The sequence below is a fragment of the Canis lupus genome, chromosome 20, assembly GCF_011100685.1.
Source record: "Canis lupus familiaris isolate Mischka breed German Shepherd chromosome 20, alternate assembly UU_Cfam_GSD_1.0, whole genome shotgun sequence".
NCBI classification, from domain to species: domain Eukaryota; kingdom Metazoa; phylum Chordata; class Mammalia; order Carnivora; family Canidae; genus Canis; species Canis lupus.
This window is the reverse complement of record NC_049241.1, coordinates 33984009-34008992: the sequence shown is the minus strand read 5'-3', so window position 1 is coordinate 34008992 and position 24984 is coordinate 33984009. Positions and strand designations below refer to the sequence as shown.

Genomic DNA, 24984 nt, shown 5'->3' with positions numbered 1-24984 from the left:
CACGTCGGGCTCCCTGCATGGAGCCTGCTTCTCTCTCTGCCTGTGTCTCTGCCTCTCCCTCTGTGTCTCTCGTGAATAAATAAATAAAATAAAAAAAAAAAAAAAAAGAGGTCTAATGTACTAGGCTTCATGCCGAGCGACAAATAAGAGAAATCCTGTCCTCAACCTAGGAGTCTCTCTCCAACGCCCAGCCCTCCAACTTACTCCCAAATTTTAACCTCTTTTCTTACAAATATGGAAAATGTCCGTTTCTTAAAAAGTTTATGCGTTTTGTTTCTCCACATTTTTGTCACCTCCACCTGAGATGAGGCACGCCTCTGAGGGCTCCGAGCGAACTGGGGCGGGGGGGCGGGGTACAGCTCCGTAGAACGAAGGAGCCCAGGGCCAGCCAGAGAGCCTCAGGGTAGGGCGCCCGAATCCACCCCCGCCAACTAGGCGGGTTGCCCCCGCAGCCCGGCCTCCGAGCGCACCCGGCAGCACGCTCAACTCTGATTGGTCCGTTCTCCCAGCTCACCGGCATCACTGTATCCAATCGGCGCAGCGCTTGTTGCGCGGCGGCGGCGGCGGCGGCGGCAACCGGCGTACACAGGTGGCTGGAGCGTCCTGTGGAGAGAGCGAGAGATCAGGCCATGAACCTGGGGTAAGCCGGGCGGAGCAGAGCGGTCTTTAGCTGAGGCGGGTGAGGCTGGGTGGTCCCTTGGAGCCCTTCGTGGAACCCCTTCCCACGTTGCGCGGCCGTCAGCGGCCCGGCTCCCTGAGGCGGAGAGGGGGTGAGGGGGCGAGGGCCCCAGGACGGCCTCGGCCTCGGCCGCCGCTGCCGCCATCGCCTTTCCACACGGTAACGCGGAGTAAATCTGCCCGGAACCTGGTTCCTGCCCTCACGTTGACCTCAGGGTGGAGAGGGAGAAGAGGCGATAAGCGGGAGGGCAGATGGAGAGATAAAGCTTAGCGGCTTCCCGGGAGGAATCCGGGCCCAGGCTCGCTGGTCCTGTGCGGCTCTGGCTTTCGCTTCTCTGCGGCCTGTGGGGAGCGCCCAGATGCGCTTCGCGCCGCCAACGCAAGCAGCCGGGTCGCTGCCAGTGCTGGGCCCCTCACACACCCTGCTTGTTAAGTAGTGGTTGAAGGAAAAGGGCTGTTTGTCGCAGGGTTTTCATTCCCCTGGGACGTTTAATATGAAAAGAAGATGAAAAGGCCCCCAAGTTCCGACACTGCACCTCGTTTATCAAATGAACTTGGTGTTTTATACCATGTCCCCTCAGGGAGTGGACAGTGCAGTAATGGTGAACAGACGTACTTCTTGGGTTCATTCTTTTGTTTGTTCAGTTTCACCGACATAAACGTGAATTGTCTTAACCCCACAAAAGGGCTTTTTTAAAATTAATTAATTTATTTATTCGTGAGCGATAGAGAGAGAGGGAGAGACACAGGCAGAGGGAGAAGCAGGCTTCACGCAGGGATCCTGACGTCGGACTCGATCCCGAGTCTCCAGGATCACACCCTGGTCTGCAGGCGGCGCTAAACCGCTGCGCCACCGGGGCTACCCTGCAACAGAGTTTATTTTTATTTTTTTTAATCAAATATTTTTTTTCTTCAGATTTTATTTATTTATGAGAGAGAGAGAGAGAGAGGCAGAGACACAGGCAGAGGGAGGAGCAGGCTCCACGCAGGGAGCCCGACGTAGGACTCGATCCCAGGTCTCCAGGATCACGCCCCGGGCTGAAGGCCGCGCTAAACCGCTGCGCCACCGGGGCTGCCCTGCAACAGGGTTTAAAACCCGTTCCCCCCCCCCCCCCCCCCCCCAGTGTTTTGTCTCAATTAAGTGGAGGTATTTTGATGTCCTCTACTGAGCAACGCTGCCAAATGTGTTCCCAGGGAGACCTTTCCCAACGTGTCTCTTCTCTGTTTCGCCCATTGGATTTAATTCTGTCTCTTGGACTTCATTTTTGTTCCTCTTGATGTTTAATGACACACCTTTCCCCTTCCCTGCCCCGCTTTTGGGAAACCGTGTATTAAATGTGGACTATTTTTGTTCTCAGTGGAGTTTTTATTAGGATCTTATGTACGAGTTTCCTTGGCAGTGTCTGCTGTTACTTTGTGCTCTTGCATTGGACATGCACAAGTCAATTAGAGCAGCCAAAGTTTATTACAGATTTATTGTTGTGATAGTAACAAACTGTCACTGTACTCAAAAAAGTTAATAATCCTGGTGGCAGTGTTATAGCTCACTCTCAAATTAACGCTGTAGGTTGCCATAGAATGGGTTAGTCATGAGATCATCATGAAACTAATAAAAGTTAGATATGTTTTTGCTCCTGTAACTTAGGTAAGGAGTTTTGGTAACAGCAAAAAAACAGTTTTAAGAGTTAAGTAGTGCGGGCAGCCCTGGTGGCGCAGCGGTTTAGCGCCGCCTGCAGCCCAGGGCGTGATCCTGGAGACCTGGAATCGAGTCCCACGTCAGGCTCTCTGCATGGAGCCTGCTTCTTTCTCTCTCTCTCTCTCTCTCTCTCTCTCTCTGTCTTTCTATGTCTCTGAATAAATAAATAAAAAATCTTAAAAAAAGAGTTAAGTGGTGCTATGATGATTGAATTTATTGCTTACTAGTAAGAAAAGTTTAAAAAAATAACTTTTCATGTTAAACATAACGAATTCTTTGCATTATTAGAAAGTTTCAGGCATTTTTCTCCTTCTAGAGCTTAGTTTTATCTTGGATTGAAAAACTTTTTTTATTAAAAGAATGGTTTAATATTTTCAAGATTTAAAAAATATTTACAAGATTTATATATGAATTCAAAAGACCATAGTTACTTTTAAGATTCAAATGAGCATGCCATTTCTATTTAAAATATTGCTATTTCTTAAAAATGACAAACTTTATTTTATTTTACAGAGATGGCTTAAAGCTTGAAACTGAATTGTTGGATGGAAAAACCAAGTTAATATTGTCTCCATATGGTATGATGTGTTATCAGAAATCTAAAATGTTAACTTTTAACTTCCTACATAAAATTATACAAGCTTAATATACTTTTTGCTTGTAGAGTAATATTTAAATGATACTTTGTGAAAAGATGTTTTTGACTAACTTTCTCAGATTTATTTTTAGCCAAGTAAAGTCAGAATACATCATTGCTTACCACTGTCAGTATTTATTCATAAAATTTAATGTTCCAGTGTATTTCGTATTTAATATGATGCCTAAACAATAATTAGGTGAGGTTTATGTAATTATGTTCTGTGCATGTTAAGATGTATTGCTCAAGAAAATTAAATTTGTAGTAAGACCACAGTTGCTAAAGTCATTTTTAGTATTAGTTTTAAAACTCAGTATACTATGGTAATCCTCTCATTCTCATCTTCTTTTTCTCTAATCTGTTTATAGTTTTACCTTGGAAAATAAACAAATGAAATAGGAATACTTGAACTACACTGTAAAAGTTAGAACACTCAAATAGGACCTAAAGTTAATGCTTTGGGGGTTAATATTTCTGCTAAATATCTTTTTAAAACCATGCTAATTAAAAATTTCTTTTATAACTGCCTTAGTATGTTTTTGTTGATAGTCCAGTAATTATTGTTTTCTTTTGTAGAATGTAAATCAAAAAATTCTGTGAAGGTAAGCCAAATGACCTGAACTGTTTTTGAATGTAAAATGTGGTTTTCTTTACAGTGGTTTAAAAATAATTCCTGTCAATATATTTTAAAGGGTGTGAGAAGTTACTGTTCTTTTGATTTCAGGTTGGTCCTTTCATAGAAAAGGAATCCTAATTTTTCAGTTTAAAAACCCATACAGAACCTCTTTCTCTAGATCAGTGCTGTCCCAGTAAGTGTTTTTGTGATGATGGAACTGTGGAACTGTCCTAAGATCAATGTTTTCCAAGATGGTAGCCAGTCACTAGTCATGTGTGATTACTGAGCACTTAGAATGTGGCTAGTGTGACAAAGGAAGTGAATTTTTAATTTAAAAAATAAATTTAGTAGTTACTCTGCTGGACAGTGCAGTTCCTGAGATGAAAATATTTTTCTTTTCATACTCAAATTCCATTTTCCCACACCAAAATGCTGTATTTGATTCACAAATTTGTACATGCGTTTTGCTTTCTCCTTAATAGATCGTACTTGAGCTTAATGATAGTTTTCCTTTTAAATTATTTTTCTCAGGACCCCAAAATGCCTTTTTCAACAAAATACATTACCACTTTAACAACTTTTCGATATCCTACTTTTCTTGTTCCCTATTTTTCCAGTTTTAGGTTGATATCAGCAGAAATTTCAACCCTCCCATTATTAACTGTAGCCCTCCTTTTCCTCTTATCTTTGTAGCATCTTTTTTTTTCTTTGTAGCATTTTAGTCTTTATTTGTGTTTCTTGAATAGAGCTCAATTTGGATGATGTGGCATTTTCCACCTCTGAGCTTTTGATGGCTTTGCTATTTTTTCCAGGTTTAATCAAAGTGGAGTTGCTTGAGTATCCAGCATAAATGGGTGATGATACAGAGTAATTCCATATGCTGCCCTTTATAAAAGTTATTTTCCAAATATGGTATATAGCCATATATCTTGGGTGCTTTTTTAGTCACAATATGAATAGTATATTTTTTTCCTGTTCCTGCACTATTTAAAAGAAAAATTTTTTTTAAAGTTTTATTTATTTACTTTAGAGGGGGAGGGACAGAGGGAGAAGAGACTGTTAGCAGTCTCCACACTTGGGTGTGGAGCCCCACATGAGGATTGTGGCTCTCCCTCACGGTCCTGAGATCATGACCTATCTGAAACCGAGAGTCAGATGCTTAATCGACCGTGCCACCCAGGTGTCCAAGGTCCTACTCTTAAAATATTGCAACTCATTATTTTATTTGATTTACATTAACAAATACAGCACCTGTTTTTGAGATCTTAGATAAAAAGCTGCTTGTTGTAGTTGATTTCCATCTTCCTCAGCTCTATTCTCTCTCACTTTTATCCCCTTGCATTGATGTCTTTAATGCATTTGCTTTAGTCACCACATTTGTGAAGACATTTCATTGTTTTTGTAACCAACCTAGAATATGTGGTGATCTTCTAGTTTTGAACTTAAAGATTATATTAACAGTCTAGAAATATTTTATCCTAGGATTCTTTTCCAGAATAATGTGTCAGCTGATCTTGATCTTTATTTACTGTCTTAGAGCAAATTGTTTCGTTTTATTTTTCTTGCTTTGAGGACTTCAAAATACTGATGCTGGTAACTATGTGAGGTGATGGATATGTTATTCACTTGATTGTGGTGACTATTTTACAGTGTATGCATATGTTAAATTGTATACCTTAAATAAATAGTTTATAATTGTCAATTATAACTTAATAAAGCTGGAAGAAAATACTGATACAATTTAAGTCTCCCTTCTCTATTGATTTTATTTCAAGGAGCTTCTCTTCCCTTATTTATCGGAGTTGCTAAGATCCTCCTCATTTCTTTCTTTGCTCTTTTCAGAAGACAAACAAAAACAGTAGTGCTTGTCTTTTTCCTTTTGCTTAAATCTGTTTCTTAATTTCCCAAATCTCAGTTCTGCAGCTATATGTTGGATTCTCTTTTCCGTAAGTTATTGATGGATTCTTTTTTCATAGTGCTTTTCTTTTTCTACTGGGAGAAGTTCCTGAGTGACTACAGCATCTACCTACAGTTCTGTTTTTCCCTTTTCTCACAGGTTGAATTACTATCATCGTCATAGTATGCTCTTTAAACACAACTGAACTTTCTTCATCATCAAGTTTAACACGTGTGGTCAGAGTACTTTCTTTTCAAAATCCCTTCTGCAATTTTTAAAATCTGTGGTAAGGAATAAGAAGTAAAGATGGTTAACAGCTTAATTTCTTAAGCTTATAGGAGGAGAAATGAAAGAAATATTAATGGTTCAGTGTCATGAGTAATTTACAAATTCTAAACTCTTATGCTTAAAATTCTCACAAATTTGTGGAAATAGGAAACATTAAAAGATTTTTTTTTTCCCACAGGTATTTCTACATGAGAGAATCAGAGTAGTGACACACTAAAGGATATATACAATATTAGTGTTAGGTATCATATTTTATATTTTAAAATACTTTGCTTCGGGATCCCTGGGTGGCGCAGCGGTTTAGCGCCTGCCTTTGGCCCAGGGCGCGATCCTGGAGACCCGGGATCGAATCCCACGTCGGGCTCCCGGTGCATGGAGCCTGCTTCTCCCTCTGCCTGTGTCTCTCTGCCTCTCTCTCTCTCTGTGACTATCATGAATAAATAAATAAAATCTTTAAAAAAAAAAAAAAAAAAATAAAATAAAATACTTTGCTTCTTTCTGGCCTTGGGATCTTGGCTCCATATAAATGGTAAACTCAGCCAGTATTAAACAAATGCATTGGACATTGTTTATATTTTGAAAAACATTGGTAGAATTAAAATTAGCTAAAAGAGCAGCTTGCTATATAAAAATGTTTATGACATGACTCTTTGAGCTGTTAAAATTCATCTGATCCAGTAAATACTTGGGGAATTATTTAGGCTAGATTGCTTTTATTATTAAGTAATCTGAGTATAATTGAATATTTAGTAGTTCATGATCTTTTGCTAGCTCCATTCATTGTTTTTTTCTTTTTTTTTCTTTTTTTTTTCCTGGTATTTAGCTACAAAAAGTAATCAGGGGCTGCCTGGATGGCTCAGTCAGTTAAGCATCCCACTCTTGATTTTGGCTCAGGTCATGATCTCAGGGTTGTGAGATCAGGCCCTGCATTGGGCTCCAAGCTAGGCATGGAGCCTGCTTGGGATTCTCCCTCTTTCTGTGCACTGCCCCCTACCCCCCAAAGTAATCAGGATTGAGCTGAATGAATGTATGTTGACCTCATGCCAGGTCATTGCCCACCCTCCTGCCCCCTTAATTAACTTTTAGAAGATTTTTTGGTGTATTTTTTCTTTTGTAAGTGGAATGTAACAAGATAAATCTACTTAGAGCTCCAATTAGTAGGTTTCTGTTTGACAATGATTTATTGAAGCTGTAAAGTTTTAGTGGAGTGCCATTCTTGACTAATTCTTCCTTGACTGAGAGAAAAAGAGTAAAACCTAGGCCTTGTTTTCTGGAAGTGGGGGTATCAGGTAAATACTGTGTAATACAAGTAGACTGTAAATATGCCATGGTAGGGTTATAAAAGGCAGAGCACTGCAAAGAGCAGCTCTTTGTGGTGTGAGGAGACTAGGGAAAGCTTCGTAAAAGGAGGTGACATTTTAATTAGAACTTAAAAATGAGGCGGGTATTTATAGGTAAGGAGGTAGGGGAGTGTATTCTAAGCTCAGAAAATAGTGGGCAAAACACCAAGATAGAAAGCATAATTTGCATTTGGGGAATAGTACATATCTTGGGGAAGTACAGAGCATAAAACTTGGAGTAGATTACAGTCTTAAAGAGTTCAAATGTATATTTAAGGAGTTTGAACTCCTCGATTTTTGTGTAGGGAGGATTAAAGTATTGAGTCTGTATAGTATAATTTGTGTGTAGGATAGGACTTTGGACAGTTAGGTGAAGGACAAATTGTAAAAGGGAGACCAGTTATGAGCCAGTTATAGTTCAAGGAGAGTCTTAATAAGTTCCTGAACATGTGTAGTGGTTAGTGAAATGAATAAAATGGGACAGAAATGAGAGACTTTCAAGATATGTTAATGGCATGCACTGTACTTTTTAGCAGTTTGGATAAGCAGCTGATTAGAGAAATGAAATGCTCAACTATGAGTGACCCAAAAAAAAGGCTAGTATGAGCCAAAGAAAAGTGACATAGTAGGAGCTGTAGAGACTGAGGTGGTAGGGCTCAGCTATATAAGCTATGTGTATCTGCTGATAATTGCTTAATCCACACAGTGGTTTTTAAAAACTGGAGTGAGTTGTCAATATCTAAAAATTGGAAAATTTAAAGTAAAATCTGACATTTTTGGTTTCCTTGAAATACTGGATGATCTAGCAAGTAGTCTCAGATTCCTATATAGCAGTATAGGCTGGTTCTGAGGAATGCCTGCCTCCTTTAAGTGGAAAAATGTTCTTCAGCTCAAACCAGTTCTTACAGAGCGTAATTTTAAACATTTTTTTTTTTAAATTTATTTATTTATGATAGTCACAGAGAGAGAGAGAGAGAGAGGCAGAGACACAGGCAGAGGGATAAGCAGGCTCCATGCACCGGGAGCCTGACGTGGGATTCGATCCCGGGTCTCCAGGATCGCGCCCTGGGCCAAAGGCAGGCGCCAAACCGCTGCGCCACCCAGGGATCCCCATAGAGCGTAATTTATAGTAGGTATTTGAGTTTGCCACTTCTCTCTTAGAGGATAAGTTATATTACATAAAATAGCCTCAGGGGTGCCTGGGTAGTGCAGTCAGTTTAGTGTCCCACTCTTGGTTTCCACTTGGGTCCTGATCTCAGGGTCATGAGGTCAAGCCATACGTTGGGGCTCCACGCTCAGTGGGGAGTCTGTGTGAGACTCTCCTTCCCCCCTCAGTCCCCCCCCCTCCAAAAAATTTTTTTTAAACAGCCACAAATTGGGAGGGTAAAAAGGCATTTTATAGTGTATTGGTATTATCAAAAGCCTAAAGCCAGGAACAAATAGGATGTAGATGAGATGAAGATGATAATAAACAGATCTAGTAGCTCATAGTACAGGTACATTTTGAAAAGTGAGGTGAAATGAGTTTGGCTAATTGGTCAAAATGTTTTGTATATCATGTAAGTTACTGAAAGACGAGAGTTGGGATATCATAAGCTGGCTAAGTCATGTGGTATCTACCTTACTCTTTGACAGCAAGTATTTTATTAATCTTTACACCCAGCACTTTTCCATATTTGTGAGCACACAAAAAGCAACAGTTAATATTGATTGAATGACTGTTTAATTATGTTAATTAGATTTGCCAAAAGGTACAGTAGATTAAATAGAGGAAAGATATAAACAGGCTGTAATCTAGTAGTGTGGTAATGAAAACCTAAGTTTAGGCTTATCAACATGTAAATGGTTGAGAAAAAGATATTTGAAAGGAAGAAAAGACCAATACTTGCGTGTAAGGTAAAGAAGACCAAGGAGGATGAAGTTAAAGATGACTATGCTTACCGATTGGAGATGTTAGATCAACAGTGCCACAGAAATGGGACATTTTGGAACAGGGAACAAACATAGAATTCAGTTTTTAAAATAGTATTATGAGGATAATAAAATTTACTGAACACCTACTTTGTTCCATTCACTATTCTCTATTGGGGTTATAGCAATAGATAAAATATACAAAAATCTCTACCCTAGGGTGTTTACATTTGAAAGGAGTTGAATTGACATACAATAAGCAGAATAAATATAGAATGTTACAAGATGAAAAGCGCTATAGAGGAAAAGAGAAAGGGAAGAGGCACAGTCACTTCAGGGGAACAGCAGTCTGGAAAAGGGAGTGAGTGCTAGATAGGTAGAAGTGTGAGAGTGGAACAGGAAACTTGCAACCCGCCCCCCCCCCCCCCCACACACACAAAGAACAGGAAACCTACAGTTTTAAATGGGGTGATCAGAGAAGACCTTACTGAGTTGGTAATGTTGGAGGAAAGATTTGAAGGAGGTAAATGCACAAACCATGTAGAATCTGAAGGAGGAATCCCAGTTAGAGGGATTGACTAGTGCTAAGGCCTAAAATTAAAGGTTCTTGTTGAATAGTGAAGAAGCCAGTATGGCTCGTGGCTAAGATAGAAAATGAGATCAGATGAGGTGATAAAGCATGAAGGGTGCACAGATTGTTAATTTTTTTTTTTATTGGTCATTGTATGAAGTTCAATTTTTCCTCCTAAGCAAGCTAGGAAACCATTAGAAGCTTTTGAATAAAGTGACATCTAAGTTAACCTATTAAGTTACTCACTGTGGTTGTTGTGTTGAGAGACTAGAGAGCAGGGGCAGAACCAAGAAAATCAGAAGGCTTTTCAGGCAAGAGCTAATGTTTTGGAATAGAGGGGTGGCAAAAGAGTTGTTCAGGAGTGGTCAGGTTTAGGATATATTTTGGGGATGGAGCAAAACAAAGTTTGATGACGTGTTGGCATATGAGAGAATAGTTGATAATTTCAAAATTTTTGGCATGGGTAGCTGAGATGGAAAAATTGAAGGGCGGAGGTTATTTAGGGGTATGTAGGAAATCAAGAGTTTGGTTTTGGGCATGTTGTTTGAAATGGCTAGTAATAATCCAAGTGGAAGTGTTTGGATAGGCAGATGGAACCTCAAGTTAGAGGAGAGGTCTATCCTGACTGAAGACAAGTTTAGTTAGGAGTCATCAGTATATGGATAATATTTAGAACCACAAGGGTAAGTGAAATTAGCAAGTGAATGAAGTAAATTAGGCTAAGAAGTCCTGGGACTAAGCAACTTCAAGAGGTCTGGGGAAAAGAGAGCCAATAAGACTGAGGAGGAACAGCAAGAACCAGAATTGTGGAGTCCTCAGGAAATCAAGTAGAGAAAGTGACTCAAAATGGGAGGAATAATCAACTGAGTCACGTGCTGCTAATAAGTCTGGTGAGATGATCTGAGAATCAGTCACTGAATTTGCAATGTGAAAAGTTATTAATGACCTTGATGAGCAGTTTTGGTGGAGTGATATGGGTGAAAGCCTAGCTGGAATGGGATTGTGGAAGATGAGAAAGTGTGTTCATGTATTTTTAAAGATGATAAAGATGTGGTCTAGCAGGAAAGAAATAGTTGGTGATTCGGGAGAAAGCAAGAAATGCCTAGAGAAAGATCCTTTAGAAAGAGGGTTATGGGAATATCTATGAGTAACAAGTATAAGCGATTTGTATGAGTACTAGTGCTGGTACAGATTTAGTAATAGAAATTTGAAGTTTTTTCTGATTACTTTTCTATAAGATTTTCAGTGAAATAGTGATCAAGATCTTCAGCTGAGAATAAGTGTGAAAGGGAAAGTGTTTGGAGTTTTGGGAAAGAGGAGAAAGTTGAAATTGTTAAAAGACTAAGAGTAAATGAATTTGTGAAATGCCAGGTAGCATGAAGGGCCTCTTTGTTGTTTTGGGTTGTGTATTTAAGGTGAAATTAGTTGCTGTGGCTTTGTGTTTTTCTTCTGAGCGCAGGCACAGAGTAGGTGAAGAGTTAGATTTTCTCAGTCTGGGGATTTGCAAAGCATGTATGTCAGAGCAGAGCAGTTGACAATAGAAGATGGTGGTGGTTTTGGTTGATCATGGAATTTAAGATTGATAAGGAAGACACGAAGAAAGTGGTAGGATAAATATAGATTCCAGCTGAATAAAAGAATTGTCAGAATTGGGATATGCAAGAAATTAAGCTGGTAAAAAAAAAAAGGTGGTAGTCATTGTGCCCTACTTGAGGTTATGGAGGGATTACAGTGAGCAGTAGTTACAAGATTAGTATAAACTATCACTATGAGAATGAGTAATTGAGATATACTCCTATAAAGTATAGGAGCAGAGTTTAAGGGACACCTGGGTGGCTCAGGGATTGAGTATCTGCCTTCAGCTCAGGACATGATCCCAGGTCTGGGGATTGAGTCCTGCATTGGACTCCCTACGAGGAGCCTGCTTCGTCCTCAGCCTATGTATCTGTTTCTCTATGTTTCTCATGAATAAATAGATAAAATCTTTAAAAAAAAAAAAAAAAGAGCAGAGTTCAAGGAAATGAGAGGCCAAGGAATTGGAAGAATGATCTATGTGGATATGAAAGCACTAATAATTAAGATAGGAATTATGGTAGAGGGATATTGACCTACAAGTTATTCAAGAAATAAGTAAGTTACAGGTCTATAGATACCTATAAAGAAAAGAGGTAGTCTAAGTGGTATAATCATGACATGAAATTCAAAACTGGAGTAGAATGGAGATGTCCTATAGCAGCTAGAATAAAAATTCTTTATTATGTCTAAATAAAATGATAATTTCCAGTTGTTGAAGCTTTCAAGTAAAGATGTGCAAAGGTTAAATGTTAGTGTATCGTGCATGTCTTAACCAGCAAAATGCAAAATGTTTAGAGGCCTGACATGACCGATGATATAATGATAAGTGTTGATTTTTCAATGGCTGTTATAAAGAATAAATTTTTGGTGTTTTAACAGATGGGAAGTAAGAACAAGATTGCAAAATGTCCTATAAGAACAAAACAGACTGGATACATTCTAAAATCAACACAAAATACATGTATCAGGAGTGGAAAACTTTTGCAAAAGAAGAGAATGGGTTCAGAAACTTCACTGGCAAAAGGTGAAAAAAGTAGCATGATTTTTTCACCCACTAAGGATTTATGCAAGCAGTATGTAGATAAAGACTGTCTTTATGTCCAGAAAGAGATTTCACCTGCAACCCCCACTATACAGAAGACTAGAAACACCATAAATACCTCTGTAGTAGCTAAGCAGAAGCATTGCAAAAAACACATCACAGCTGAAAATACGAAGAGCGGTTTGGTGTGTCTAACACAAGACCAACTACAACAGATTTTAATGACTGTGAACCAAGGAAATAAGTCTATTTCCGCGATTGAAAATGGAAAGGAGGAAACAAGTAAGGTTTTTCTGAAGTTTTAATTAATATTAATTTTACCAGTGTTTTAGAATTTCTTATTCTTTGGATTTTACATAACTATGTGTCTGAAATTCTAATTTACCATGTAGCACTGTAAAAAGTAATTATTATTCTAGAGAACATTCTCATGCAAAATTACTTTTATAGCTACAATGTGCTATATTTTAAGGTTAATGATCAGAATATGACAACCATGGTACCATAGCCTTAAGAAACCCAACTCTGTGAACGCTATAAAGATCTTCATACAAAAAGCTGTTGTGCTTATTTTAAAATGTAGAAGGCAAGGACGCCTGGGTGGCTCAGCAGTTGAGCATCTGCCTTCGGCCCGGGACATGATCCCAGAGTTCCAAGATGGAGTTCTGCATTGGGCTCCCTGCGGGGAGCCTGCTTCTCCCTTTGCCTATCTCTACCTTCTCTTTGTCTCTTTCATGAGTAAATAAATAAAAATCTTAAAAAAAATAAAAATACAAAATAAATATAGGAGGCTTTACTTACATGAAAAATAATTATATAAAATGTGCTAAAATATCACTGTAATGTTCCTAGTCAAAATTAAAAGAACCTTAACTTGAATATTTGATTTGGGTTGCCAAAAAAGATTATTTTCTTGATGCCTTCATTGTACTTTTCCTGACCCTTAATCCATGCTGAGGATTGTCAGCACTGTCTTTTTAACCAATATAAAATACAGACTTGGAAGTAGTAGAAGTATGTGTCTTCTTTTTCATTAGTCAGGGCATTGTTTTATATTTTTAAAAGCCTTCTGATTTCCTTAGCTTTGGGATAAGGAATTAATATGAGTAGAAATGTCATTAAAATTTTGTTAGGCAAAAAAAAAAAAAAAAAATTTGTTGTTAGGCAGTAATGAAATAAATAAAAATAACGTTAATAGTCACCAGGAAGAGGCTCCACAACTGATACGGGGACCAGGTAGCTTCTATACACTCCCAAGGTATTCAAGTTGGAGGAATTTATCTTGTCTTGGTCTAGATTATTCTTTGTAAAATGAGGGAGCTGAGTGTTTAATGCTAGAATTATAGCCTAGAGAGCAAAAAGTAAAAACTATGTATAGTGAGTGAGAATATCAACAAAGTTGAAGGCAGATTTTTATCTATTCATATAATGACATGCATATTAAGTATACTTTCTCTTCATTGGGAAAACTAGCACATTAAGGAAGAATTAGAACAATTTTTGAGCCAGGCATAAGACACTGTATATGAAACATTTGAAAGAGATAACGGAGACATAGAGACAGTGGTCCATAAAAAAGTTTTCCATTTATTTCCCATCTAAATGAGAAAAATCAGGTCAAGGTAATGAGTTTTTCATATATCTATTTGCATTTATTCTTTAAGTTGTGATTTGTGTTTTATTTGTAAAAATATTGTTAGCAAGAATGAATGGAAATTTTTTTGTTGTTGCTTATTTGTTTTCTTATTAGACAGAAGAGGTTATATAGCAATAGCCATATCTCTGGACCATTTAACCTCTGGGCTCAATTTCCTCTTTTGACGAAAGGGAGTCGTAATTCCCACTGAAGGACAGCCGTGAGAGGTGATAACTGGCAATATGGAAGGCAGTGTTTTTAAAGTATGTAGCAGTATGCCAAAATAAGTTATTGTAATACATGCACTTTTAGTGTTAATTTTGAAACCTGTATTTTTACCTCCCAGGTCAAGACAGTCTACATTTAAACAATACTTCCAATCAGCCAAAAGATGAGAACATAATGGGAGTATTCCAAAAAAATGAGGCTCTTTCATCTGTCCTGGATGAAAATAAATCCACTTTAAATAAAAATCAAGAGACATCTAAGCAGTATGAGCAGAAAATTGCCATGTATGTAACTCATATCTATTATTGTGGAATCATCTTATGAAAATGGTTTTGCTTTTCCTTGACTTTCATGTAAAATACTCTGAAGACTAAGAGCTATTTAAGTTTATTAATATTTATGGAGTACCTTGTGCAGAAACATAAGATTTCTATTATTTTTTGTATTGTCCTAGAGAGAATGTATGGAAACCAGCTGACATATTCAGTACTCTGGGCGAAAGAGAACGTGACAGAAGTTTGTTGGAAGCAAAAAAAGCCCAGTGGAAGAAAGAGCTTGGTAGGTAATTACTATACTTTTTATTACAGGTTGGTTGCCTTAAGGAATCTACATTGAGGTTGAAATATATCTTTCAGTATGATATTCTGAAAAATCTTGTTTTATAACATTTGCCATCTAGTAGTTTGCTGTAATATATAGCAAGCTTTGTGGGGGCAGCCTGGGTGGCTCAGGTTTAGCCTGCCTTTGGCCCCGGGTGTGGTCCTGGAGACCCGGGATCGAGTCTCCCTGCATGGAGCCTGCTTCTCCCTCTGCCTGTGTGTTGCCCCTCTCTCTCTCTCTCTCTCTCTCTCTCTCTCTCTCTGTCTCTCATGAATAAATAAAAATCTTTAGGGATCCCTGGGTGGTGCAGTGGTTTGGCGCCTGCCTTTGGCCCAGGGCGCGGATCCTGGAGACCCGGGATCGGATCCCACGTCAGGCTCCCGGTGCATGGAGCCTGCTTCTCCCTCTGCCTCTCTCTCTCTCTCTCTCTCTCTCTGTGTGTGTGACTATCATAAAAAAAAAAAAAAAAAAAAAAAGAAAGAAAGCTGTGTGGTTTTTTTTTTTTTTTTTTTTTCTTTTAAAGCTGTGTGGTTTTACATTCCTTTAGATTGTGTCTTTTTGTCTGGTAGTCTCTTGGTGTATACCAGAAGACCAGAGGTGAGCACTGAGCATTAATGTCATCAGTATCATTCAGGAGCTCAAAGATTCCTAACTTTGCTCATTTCCTGAGTGAGAATCCATTTTCATCTTTTTCTGTTCTAGAAATTCTATGGATTTAAAGATGGTTTTATTTAAAAATAATTGAGTTTGGATGGCTCAGGGTGTGGTCCTAGGGTCCTGGGGTCGAGTCCTGCATGGAGCTTCCCACAGCATGCCTGCTTCTCTCTCTGCCTCTCTGTCTCTCTCATGAATAAATAAATAAAATCTTTAAAAAATAAGTAAAAATAAAAATAATTGAGCTCATTCTTTAAAACATTCTCATCAAGAATCATTAATATTCTCTCAGTAAGTATATTTCATACAAAAACCAGCTTACTGCTTTTGTCAGCATATAGACCTTAGAAAAATTTATCACTTCTGTTAGGGTCTTAAAATATTGGTAACTAAGAAACTCTTGCTTCTTTTTGGACTAGACTTATGTCTAGGTATCAGAATTTGGAAAATAGGTGAAGTAACAGTTGTACTTAAGAATAGCTGTAAAAAAAAAACAAAAAACATAAAGATGGGCTTCACCCTCCACTCAACTAGAAAGTCCTGTGAGGCAGTTTGTAATGCTGCTGAGACAGGTGATACAGAAAAAGAGATAAGTAGAAGAAATCGGGAATGATTTGATGTTGGAAGTTAAGGTAACAGAAGGTTGGAGAAATTAAATATATAGTAGTATCTTAAGGTTTGGAGATTTGATGTGTTTATATCATAATTTCAGTCTGTATATTTTCTTTCTTTTTTTTTTTTTTTTTTTGTATATTTTCTTTCAATAAGATTTTGCTTATCAAACTAATCAAACTTCTGAAGTAGGATGGAACTACTTGGAAATGAAGTTTTATGCTTTATTATCTGAAAAGTTTACTTTTATTTGATAATGTTAAAAAAGCAATCTTTCTATGTTGAAGTAATGCTTTCATTAATTTTCTTGAAATTTAAATTTATATGTCTCTGACTTTTTAAAGAACTATTGGTGATTTGGGGCTTAGTTTTTTTTTTTTTTTTTTTTTTTTGGTATATTTTTTTTTATTGCAGTTGAGTTTGCTAACTTATAGCGTAACACCCAGTGCCCATCCCGTCAAGTCCCCCCACTCAGTGTGGGGCCTAGTTTTTATATCAGTTTTTAGACATAAGATTTTGATTTTTTCACTTTCAGCAGTTACGAATAATAGTGGCTGACATTTATTATATATATTTATTTTGTGCTAGGCCCTGTATGAAATAGGCACTATTCTCTTTACAGAAGAAGAAACTGAGTTTAGGAAGATGAATGGCAGTTTTCCCACAATTACATAGATAGGAAGTGGTTGCAGTTAGATTAATTCCAGGATTCTCTGAATCCAGAGATTTAGCTTTTCAGTCTCTTAGTAATAAATGAAGGAACATTATAGGACAATAGAACCTCAGAATAATTTGCATAATATAAAATATGTTCTGAAAAAATTGATTTTTATTGCTAATTGTGATAAACATTTTTAATCCATTTGTGCCATATCTAAGTTTGGTTCAGTTAAATGTTATATCTCTTAAAATTTTTTTCTGTCTTGTGAGTTAATCTCCCTAAGAAACAATTTTGATTAAATCTGTGTTGGAATCTGGGCTCTTTAAGAAGGTCATGATTTGTTTACGTGATTTTTTTTTTACAGTTTTTGTACATTTTTTTAAAAAGGACATTGTTTACAGATGAACAGGTTGCTTTAAAGAAGAAAGAAAAAGAAGCTTCTGAAAAATGGAACAATCCTTGGAAAAAATTTGAAAGTGATAAAATAGTGTGGGAAAAATTTCAAACTCTTGGCCAGTCTAAGGTAAGAGTATCAAAATGAAGCATTTATGGAATATATACATTTTAATTTTACTTTTTAAAATGGTAAGCCATGTTCATAACGCGTTTTAAAAATTATTTTTCATGTTATTTTTTAAAATGTTATTTTAAATTTAATTAGGACCTCAACTAGTCTTTATTTGCATTGTGTAAATTGTCTTACTTTGTAGGTGAGTGTAGAGGCTTGAGGCTATTCCTTTAGGCCCCTGTAAAAAAGTTCTGCAATTTTTTAGATGACCGCAAAACTCTACCATTGACCTTGTAGTATCTTCTACAAGGTTCTATAAAACCTAAGTGATTACTTATCAAACATAAGTACAGACCAGGTGTCTGTTAGGTAGTATTTTAGTGACCTTTAAATTTTGCCTGTGTTTAATATTATATACAGAAAAAGTACTTTGTTTTCTCTTTGTTTGTAGACTAGTCTTAGCTCTTCCAACATTCTGTCACAGTCTCCCAGTCAGATAACAGTGGTCCAGGCTGATGACTACCCACTATGTAGAGCCAGTCAGATTTTAGAGGTAAGTCATAAGTGTCATTACTTTGAATATATAAACCCTTTTGTACTTGATCTCTATATTACTTATTTTCCTTGAAAGAGTGAATCTTAATACTCTTATTAATTACCAGTTAATTTTTGCTGAGTGTATTCTCCTTAAATTTAAAGAAGTTATGAGTTGTTTCTTTTTATACATATAATAATTATTCCTTCCTAGTGAACATTTACCTTTTAACAAATGAATTCTGAAAATAATGTAGTAACCTAAAGGGATGCTTCTAAAGGTAGACATTTTCAGCACTGGTGCATTTCTTACAGAACCCTTCCAAGTTAGATTGTTTGCATGGCTCTAATGGCTGTTCTGTTCCATATAGGGTTGACTTGCCTATATCAAAGAGTTTTATAGTTGTTGTAATTTTACATTAACTAAAGGAATGAAATCTGAATTGTACTTTTCCACATTCCCAAAAACACTTTGACTATTGAAAGGCAATAAATAGCCTTGATAAAAAGGCATTTGGTAAAAATCTGTAGTTCTAGATAATTTTATAAAGGGGAAGGGGCAGAGGGAAAGGAAGAGAGAATCTAGCAAGCTTCCCACCCAGTGTGGAGTCTGATGTAGGGCTTGATCTCACCACCCTGAGATCATGACCCAAGCCAAAATCAAGAGTGGGACACTTAACTGGCTGAACCACCCAGGCACCCCAGTATGATAACTTTGATAACTTTAAGTGTAAAGTTTAAAAATTGATGCATGCAGGTACTACTGAAAATTACAACTAAAACTATTTATGAAATAGGTATTTTCAGTTAGCAAAAGAAATTTAGGTTGAAATGTTAGTATATCATTTATTATTGATTAATTTGCACTGTATTTTAGGTCGTTTATTATCTGTGAGTAATTCGTACTATGGTTGTTAATGCAAATAGTCATTTGAGGTGACTTTTAGATGTTTTTACATTTTGTATATATTTTTAGATGCTAACATGTATTTTTTTTTTATAATCCAAAGTACCAATAAAATTACTTACATTTCACAGTAGAGATGGGAGTTGGGGACGGAAGAAGGACTAGAAAGTAAAATAATATAAGGACAACCAGTGGTTAAAGGCTATGATTATCTACTCCTTCTCAATAATACAGTTTTTATGCATTTATATATGCATGTTTTAAGATATTGGAGAAATGCTATTTAGGGGAAATTAACTAATTTAAAAACTCCCCTTAAATATCTGCAAACAGTTGGTTTCAGAAATCTAAGCCATAGCCAGAACTATTTGTACTATTTGAATTTTTTTTAAATTTTATTTATTTATTCATGAGAGAGAGAGGGAGAGACACAGGCAGAGGGAGAAGCAGGCTCCATGCAGGGAGACTCGATCCCGGGTCTCCAGGATCAGGCCCTGGGTTGAAGGCGATGCTAAACCGCTGAGCCACCCGGGCTGCCCTACTATTTGAATATTAAGTTAACCTTTTCATTTAGTTAAAAAGAGCAGAAATTTGGTTTCAGCCAGAGTCACCAAGGCCAATTTTGTTAAAACATGAAGTAATGCATGTAAAGTGCTTAGAACAGTGACTGACAACTAGCAAGTCTTCAGTGACGGTTTACTCTATCTGTACCATAACAAAGCAAATCCATTTGGAACAGTGAGGTTCTTTAGATTCAATCATCTCACCAGCTTCCTTCCCTTCTTTTCTTGATTCTCAGTCTTACCCCTCCTCTTCCAGTTGAATGGCCCTGTATTCTCATCTCTGTTTTTTTTTTTTTTTTTTTTTTAATTTATGATAGTCACACAGAGAGAGAGGCAGAGACACAGGCAGAGGGAGAAGCAGGCTCCATGCACCGGGAGCCCGATGTGGGATTCGATCCCGGGTCTCCAGGATTGCGCCCTGGGCCAAAGGCAGGCGCTAAACCGCTGCGCCACCCAGGGATCCCTCATCTCTGTTTTATTCAACCTAAACATTCTCACATACTGTGTAATTTTGAATTACTATGTGTTTCTAAGAAATTTACTTACAGCCTCAACTTCTTTGGAAATACCTCACTTCCATGAAAACTTGGCTTTCCTTAATCACTACTTCTCTTTGGGAAGGCCTTTGAATGAAGGGAGTATATTCTAATGCATTCTCTAACATGGGTAAGAAAGTGAGGTTATCATTCTGCTAAGTTTCTTATTGCTACCACCATATCATAGTTCTGCAGTTAGCCAGTAAAAAGTTCTATTTTTATTCGTTTTAAACTTTTTTATTGTGACAAAATACAACAATTTACCATTTTAATAATTTTAATGTGCATTGTAGAGGGATTAAGTACATTCACATTGTCAGTCAGCTATCACCATTGTCCACCTCCAGAATTTTTTCGTGTTTGCAAACTGCTCTGTTGGCACCCATTCTAATTTGTCTATGAATTTGACTATTTTAGATACCTTTGAGTGGAATCATGTAATATTTACTCTTTTGTTTCTGACATACTTCACTTAGCATTATGTTTTCAGGATTCATCCATGTTGTAGCATGTTTCAGAATCTCATTCCTTTTTAAGGCTAAATATTTCATTGTATTTATAATATTTTATTCTCCAAATGTTGATGGACATTTGAGTTGTTACCCCTTCTTGTCTATTGTAGAAAAATGCTATGAATATTGAGGTACAAATAATCTATTTAAGGCTCTGCTCTCAATTTTTTTTTTAAAGGTTTTGTTTATTCATGAGAGACACACAGAGAGAGATAGAGACATAGGTGGAGGGAGAAGCAGGCTCCCTCTGGGGATCCTGATACGGGACTTGACCCCAGGACCCTGGGATCACGACTTGAGCCAAAGGCAGGTGCTTAACCATTGAACCGCCCAGGTGCCCCTCTGCTTTCAGTTCTTTGGGGTATATACCCATAAGTGGAAATGTTGGATCCTATAGTATTTTATATTTAATTTTCTTTGTTAAATTTTTACCAATTTTCTTTTTAAGAAGAGAGTTTTTGTTTTTTTTGTGATTTCTTTTGAAAGAGAGCACACCCAAGTGGGTGGTAGGAGAGGCTATGTGGAAAGGGGCAGAGCAGAGGGAGAGGGAGGGAGAATCTTAAGCAGGCTCCATGTTCAGCGGGAATCCCAAAGTGAGGCTTGATCTTAAGACCCTGAGATCATGACCTGAGCCAAAATCAAGATCAAATGCTTAACTGACTCATCCACCCAGGCACCCCAGATTTTTACCAATTTTCATTTGGTAATTTTATGTTTAACTACTCTGCTGTTTTCCAGAGTTGGTATGCCGTTGTACATTTCCATCACCAGTGAGCAAGGGTTCTGATTTTTCCACACCCCACCATTTTTTTTTTTAATAAGAGCCGACCTCTATTAGGTGTGAAGTGGTATAGCTCTTCGTAGTTTTGATTTACATTTTCTTTAATAATTAGTAATGTTAAACATTTTTTCATAGCTTATTGGCTGTGTATCTTCTTTGAAGAAATGTCTAAGATTTTTGCCCATTTATGAATTGGGTTGGTGTTTTTATTGAGTTGTAGGCATTGTTTAGATCTGCACACCTTATCAGATCTATGATTTGCATATATTTTGTACTATTCTTCATGTTGCCTTTTCACTTGCTTGATAGAGCCCTTTTTATTGATTCCTGTCTTATTCCATTGATGACCTGACATGTTTCAGGAAATTCTTATACAAGAATAGGTCCAAGGTGAGAGTAGCAGAAAACTAAGAATACAGTAGAAGGAAAGAAAAAAGATTTGGTAATGAAATAAATTGAAATCACAGGAAGAAGAAATCAGTGTGGGGACACTCCATGAATATAGATAAAAATTTTTTTTAAGATTTTATTTATTTTTAAGATTTTATTTATTTATTCATGACAGACACAGAAGCAGAGACAGAAGCAGGCTCTCTGTGGGAGAGGCTGATGTGGGACTTGATCCCAGGATTCTGGGATCACGACCTGAGCCGAAGGCAGATGCTCAACCACTAAGCCACCAGGTGCCCCTAAAAGATTTTATATATTCAAGATAGAGCACAGGAGGACAAGGGGCAGAGGAAGGGGGTCAAGTAGACTCCCCATGGAGCGCAGAGCCTGACTCAGGGTTCAATCCCAGAACCATGAGATCATGACCTGAGCTGAAGTCAGACATTTAACCAACTGAGCCACCCAGTGGCTCGAATATAGATAGAATTTTTAAAAGAAATGAAATGTCTGACATAGAAGATTACAAATAGCTTTTAAGACACAACCTTGAATGATAGATTTTTTTCAAATAAAACAGCAGATAGGTAAATATTAACATACACATCAGAGAAAAAAACTTCCTAGACCAGGAAAAAAATTAAGCTAAATGAATAAAAACAGGCTGATTTGAAGATATTTCCCAGTAAGTGTTAAAATTTAAAGAACAAGTATAGACTTCTTTATGCATTTCAAATAAGATGAAGACAGAACAAAAATCAAGTTAACCTTAGATTTCTCCTCTGTAGATAATAGAACAATGTTTAAGAGGTTTAATAGATACAGTGGGGCAAAGAATTTAATGCCTAAACAACAAGTTCACATGTAAAGGGAACATGAAGATGTGTTCAGACCTATACGAATTTATAAAATATTCCTCCCAACGATCTTTCCCCAATTTTTTTTTTAAGTTTTTAAAGATGATTTCTGGGTCAGAAAAGTGGATCAGAATTAAAACACAGGAATTTGTGTGTTTAAAAAAGGAAATAGGGGATCCCTGGGTGGCGCAGCGGTTTGGCTCCTGCCTTTGGCCCAGGGCGCGATCCTGGAGACCCGGGATCGAGTCCCACGTCGGGCTCCCGGTGCATGGAGCCTGCTTCTCCCTCTGCCTGTGTCTCTGCCTCTCTCTCTCTCTCTCTCTCTCTCTCTCTGTAGGACTATCATAAATAAATAATTAAAAAAAAAAAAAGGAAATATATACTGACACAAAATCTCTAAGACTTTGTACAATAAGGTAAATTGCAGAACCATACAGTGTAACCATTTCTGTGTTTAAAGGAAAAAAACTCTGGAAGACATCAACAAATATGAATACATAAAAGAAAGCAGATTGTTAGCCTTGTCTGAGTCTGGTGAAGTGTAATGGAAGCAAATGGGAACTTTCCACTTTTGTTCTTTATGGTTTTATGTTTATGCTTTTGTGAAGAGTGTTGATATGTTGCATGATTTCTTTATAAAGACAGAGTTAATTATTCTGAAAAACCAGATAATGGTTTAAGAATGTAGAAAGCAGGGATGCCTGGGTGGCTTAGTGGTTAAGTGCCTGCCTTTGGCCCAGGGTGTGATCCTGGAGTCCTGGGATCGAGTCCTACGTCAGTCAGGCCCCCTGCATGGAGCCTGCTTCTCTCTCTCTCTGCCTATGTCTCTGCCTCTCTCTCTCTCTCTCTCTCTTTCTTTCATGAATAAATAAATAAATAAATCTTTTTTAAAAATGTAGAAAGCAGAGATGCCTGGGTGGCTCAGCAGTTAAGCATGTCTGCCTTTGGCTCAGGGCATGATCCTGGAGTAGCGGGCCCACATCGGGCTCCCTGCATGGAGCCTGCTTCTCCCTCTGCCTATGTCTCTGCCCCTCTCTCTCTCTCTCTCTCTCTCTCTCTCTCTCTGTCTCATGAATAAACAAATAAAATCTTTTTAAAAAATGTAGAAAGCAAAGATAACCACTAGTTTAATTATAAACAGTATCTACTAATGTAACCTGTACAACAGGAAACATACAGTAAGAAAACAAAAGTCAACTCTGAAAGGTCAAAAGTCTTTTATTTAAAAGCAGAGGTATGAGAACCCCAAATTCATGCTACTTAAAAGAGATATACTTGAAATAAAATTACTTTTACTAAAAATAGATTATATAAGCCAATCAAAATTTTAAAAAAATGGAAAGCAAAACTTCTAGTAATTTTAGAAACATTACCTTGGGAGTGAAAGCTATTTAACTTACTTAGTTTAATTTAGGCTCCATGCCCAGAGTAGAGACCAGTATGGACTTGAACTCACGACCCCAAGATCAAGACCTAAGCTGAAATCATGGGTTGGATGCTTACCTGACTGAGCCATCGTGGTGCCCCCGTAATAGATTTTTCCCCCATAATAGATTTTTGATAAAAAGTAGAGGCACCCTTAAAAAAAAAAAAAAAAAAAAAAAGTAGAGGCAGTAACAAAGATGTAAAAATGTTTTTGTGATTCATAAACCAAAAATAAATAGGAGAAATTGAGGCACATTTTTACCAGAGTCTTATCAATATTTGGACAAAGAAAATATCAGTAATTTCATTTTCTACAAATATATCAAAATTTTAAATGTCAACAGAGCATTTACAAAATATGCTATAATGTTAAAACATAACCAAAAATAAAAACCAAGAAGAAAATACAACAAATAAGATTTTACAGACCTAAAAATACTAAGATCCCATGATCTCAAGATACTGCACCTTGGTTGTAAACAGCTAGTACCTCCCCTTATGATTAGCTCCTAAGATGCTGTAAGAACTGAGGGAGGGATACTTTTTTGGTTTGTTGAATTGGTAGGTGGTTTATGGTAGAAGTTAATTCAAGCATCTCTGTGGGAGTATAAAATAGGAAACCAATTGTTGGAATTCTGTTCTTGTTAACATGTTTCCCCCTCCCTCCCGTAATTTCATTGTCTTAAATAGTGCCTCACCCTCCATTTACTGTATATCAGATCTCTATTCTAGGTGTCCTCTAGAATAAAATCCCGGGCCAGTCTTTGCTTAAATCTTACTACTTTGGAGAAACTTGGAAAATCAGGTAGAGACTGCTCTGCCTCTTCCTGTTCATATTCACTTGTCTGGTGATTTACAATTGTAATCTAAGTAGTGTTTCCCCCCAAAAAGAAGCTCTGAGGGCAGTGATTTTAGGTTAATGCCTGAGTCTTCACCCAAGGCCTAGTCTGCTTTCTGCCATTCCTACCACTGAATATATTGTTCATTGCTGGACAAGTTTGGTTGATAATGCCAGGAAAAAAATTAACTACTGAAATAACAAAAACACTGGAGAAACACAACTATTTCAAAGAAAAACAATGTAGATAGAGGGGTATCAGAGTCCAACAGAAGCAAAAATATTAGGACAGATTAATAAATTTAGCTTAATGAAATCATAAGAGAAGGGAAAGTGTTACAAATGAGAACATGGACCAGAGACAACCAAGCAGAAAATTTAGGTGTGAAACATACAATAAAGTAAAAAACACAATATATGAGAAATAGCAGGAATGGTAGAGCTAGGGAATGAGTAAATAATTGGAAAGCCATATTTAGAAAATACCTTGAAAA

The 24984-nt window shown here is 37.3% G+C and overlaps 1 protein-coding gene across 1 annotated transcript in view; it reads left to right on the top strand.

Annotated features, from left to right (window-relative positions):
• The first annotated feature begins 582 nt into the window (after positions 1-582).
• The window catches only part of CCDC66 (coiled-coil domain containing 66), a 44957-nt gene continuing 20555 nt past the window's right edge, over positions 583-24984 (top strand). Inside the window, 9 exon segments of the mRNA NM_001168012.1 lie at positions 583-640; positions 2888-2952; positions 3588-3613; positions 4321-4481; positions 12089-12533; positions 14234-14399; positions 14570-14673; positions 17044-17165; positions 17602-17703. Of these exon segments, the coding sequence (NP_001161484.1) occupies positions 12089-12533; positions 14234-14399; positions 14570-14673; positions 17044-17165; positions 17602-17703 (939 nt within the window). The 5' untranslated portion in view covers positions 583-640; positions 2888-2952; positions 3588-3613; positions 4321-4481.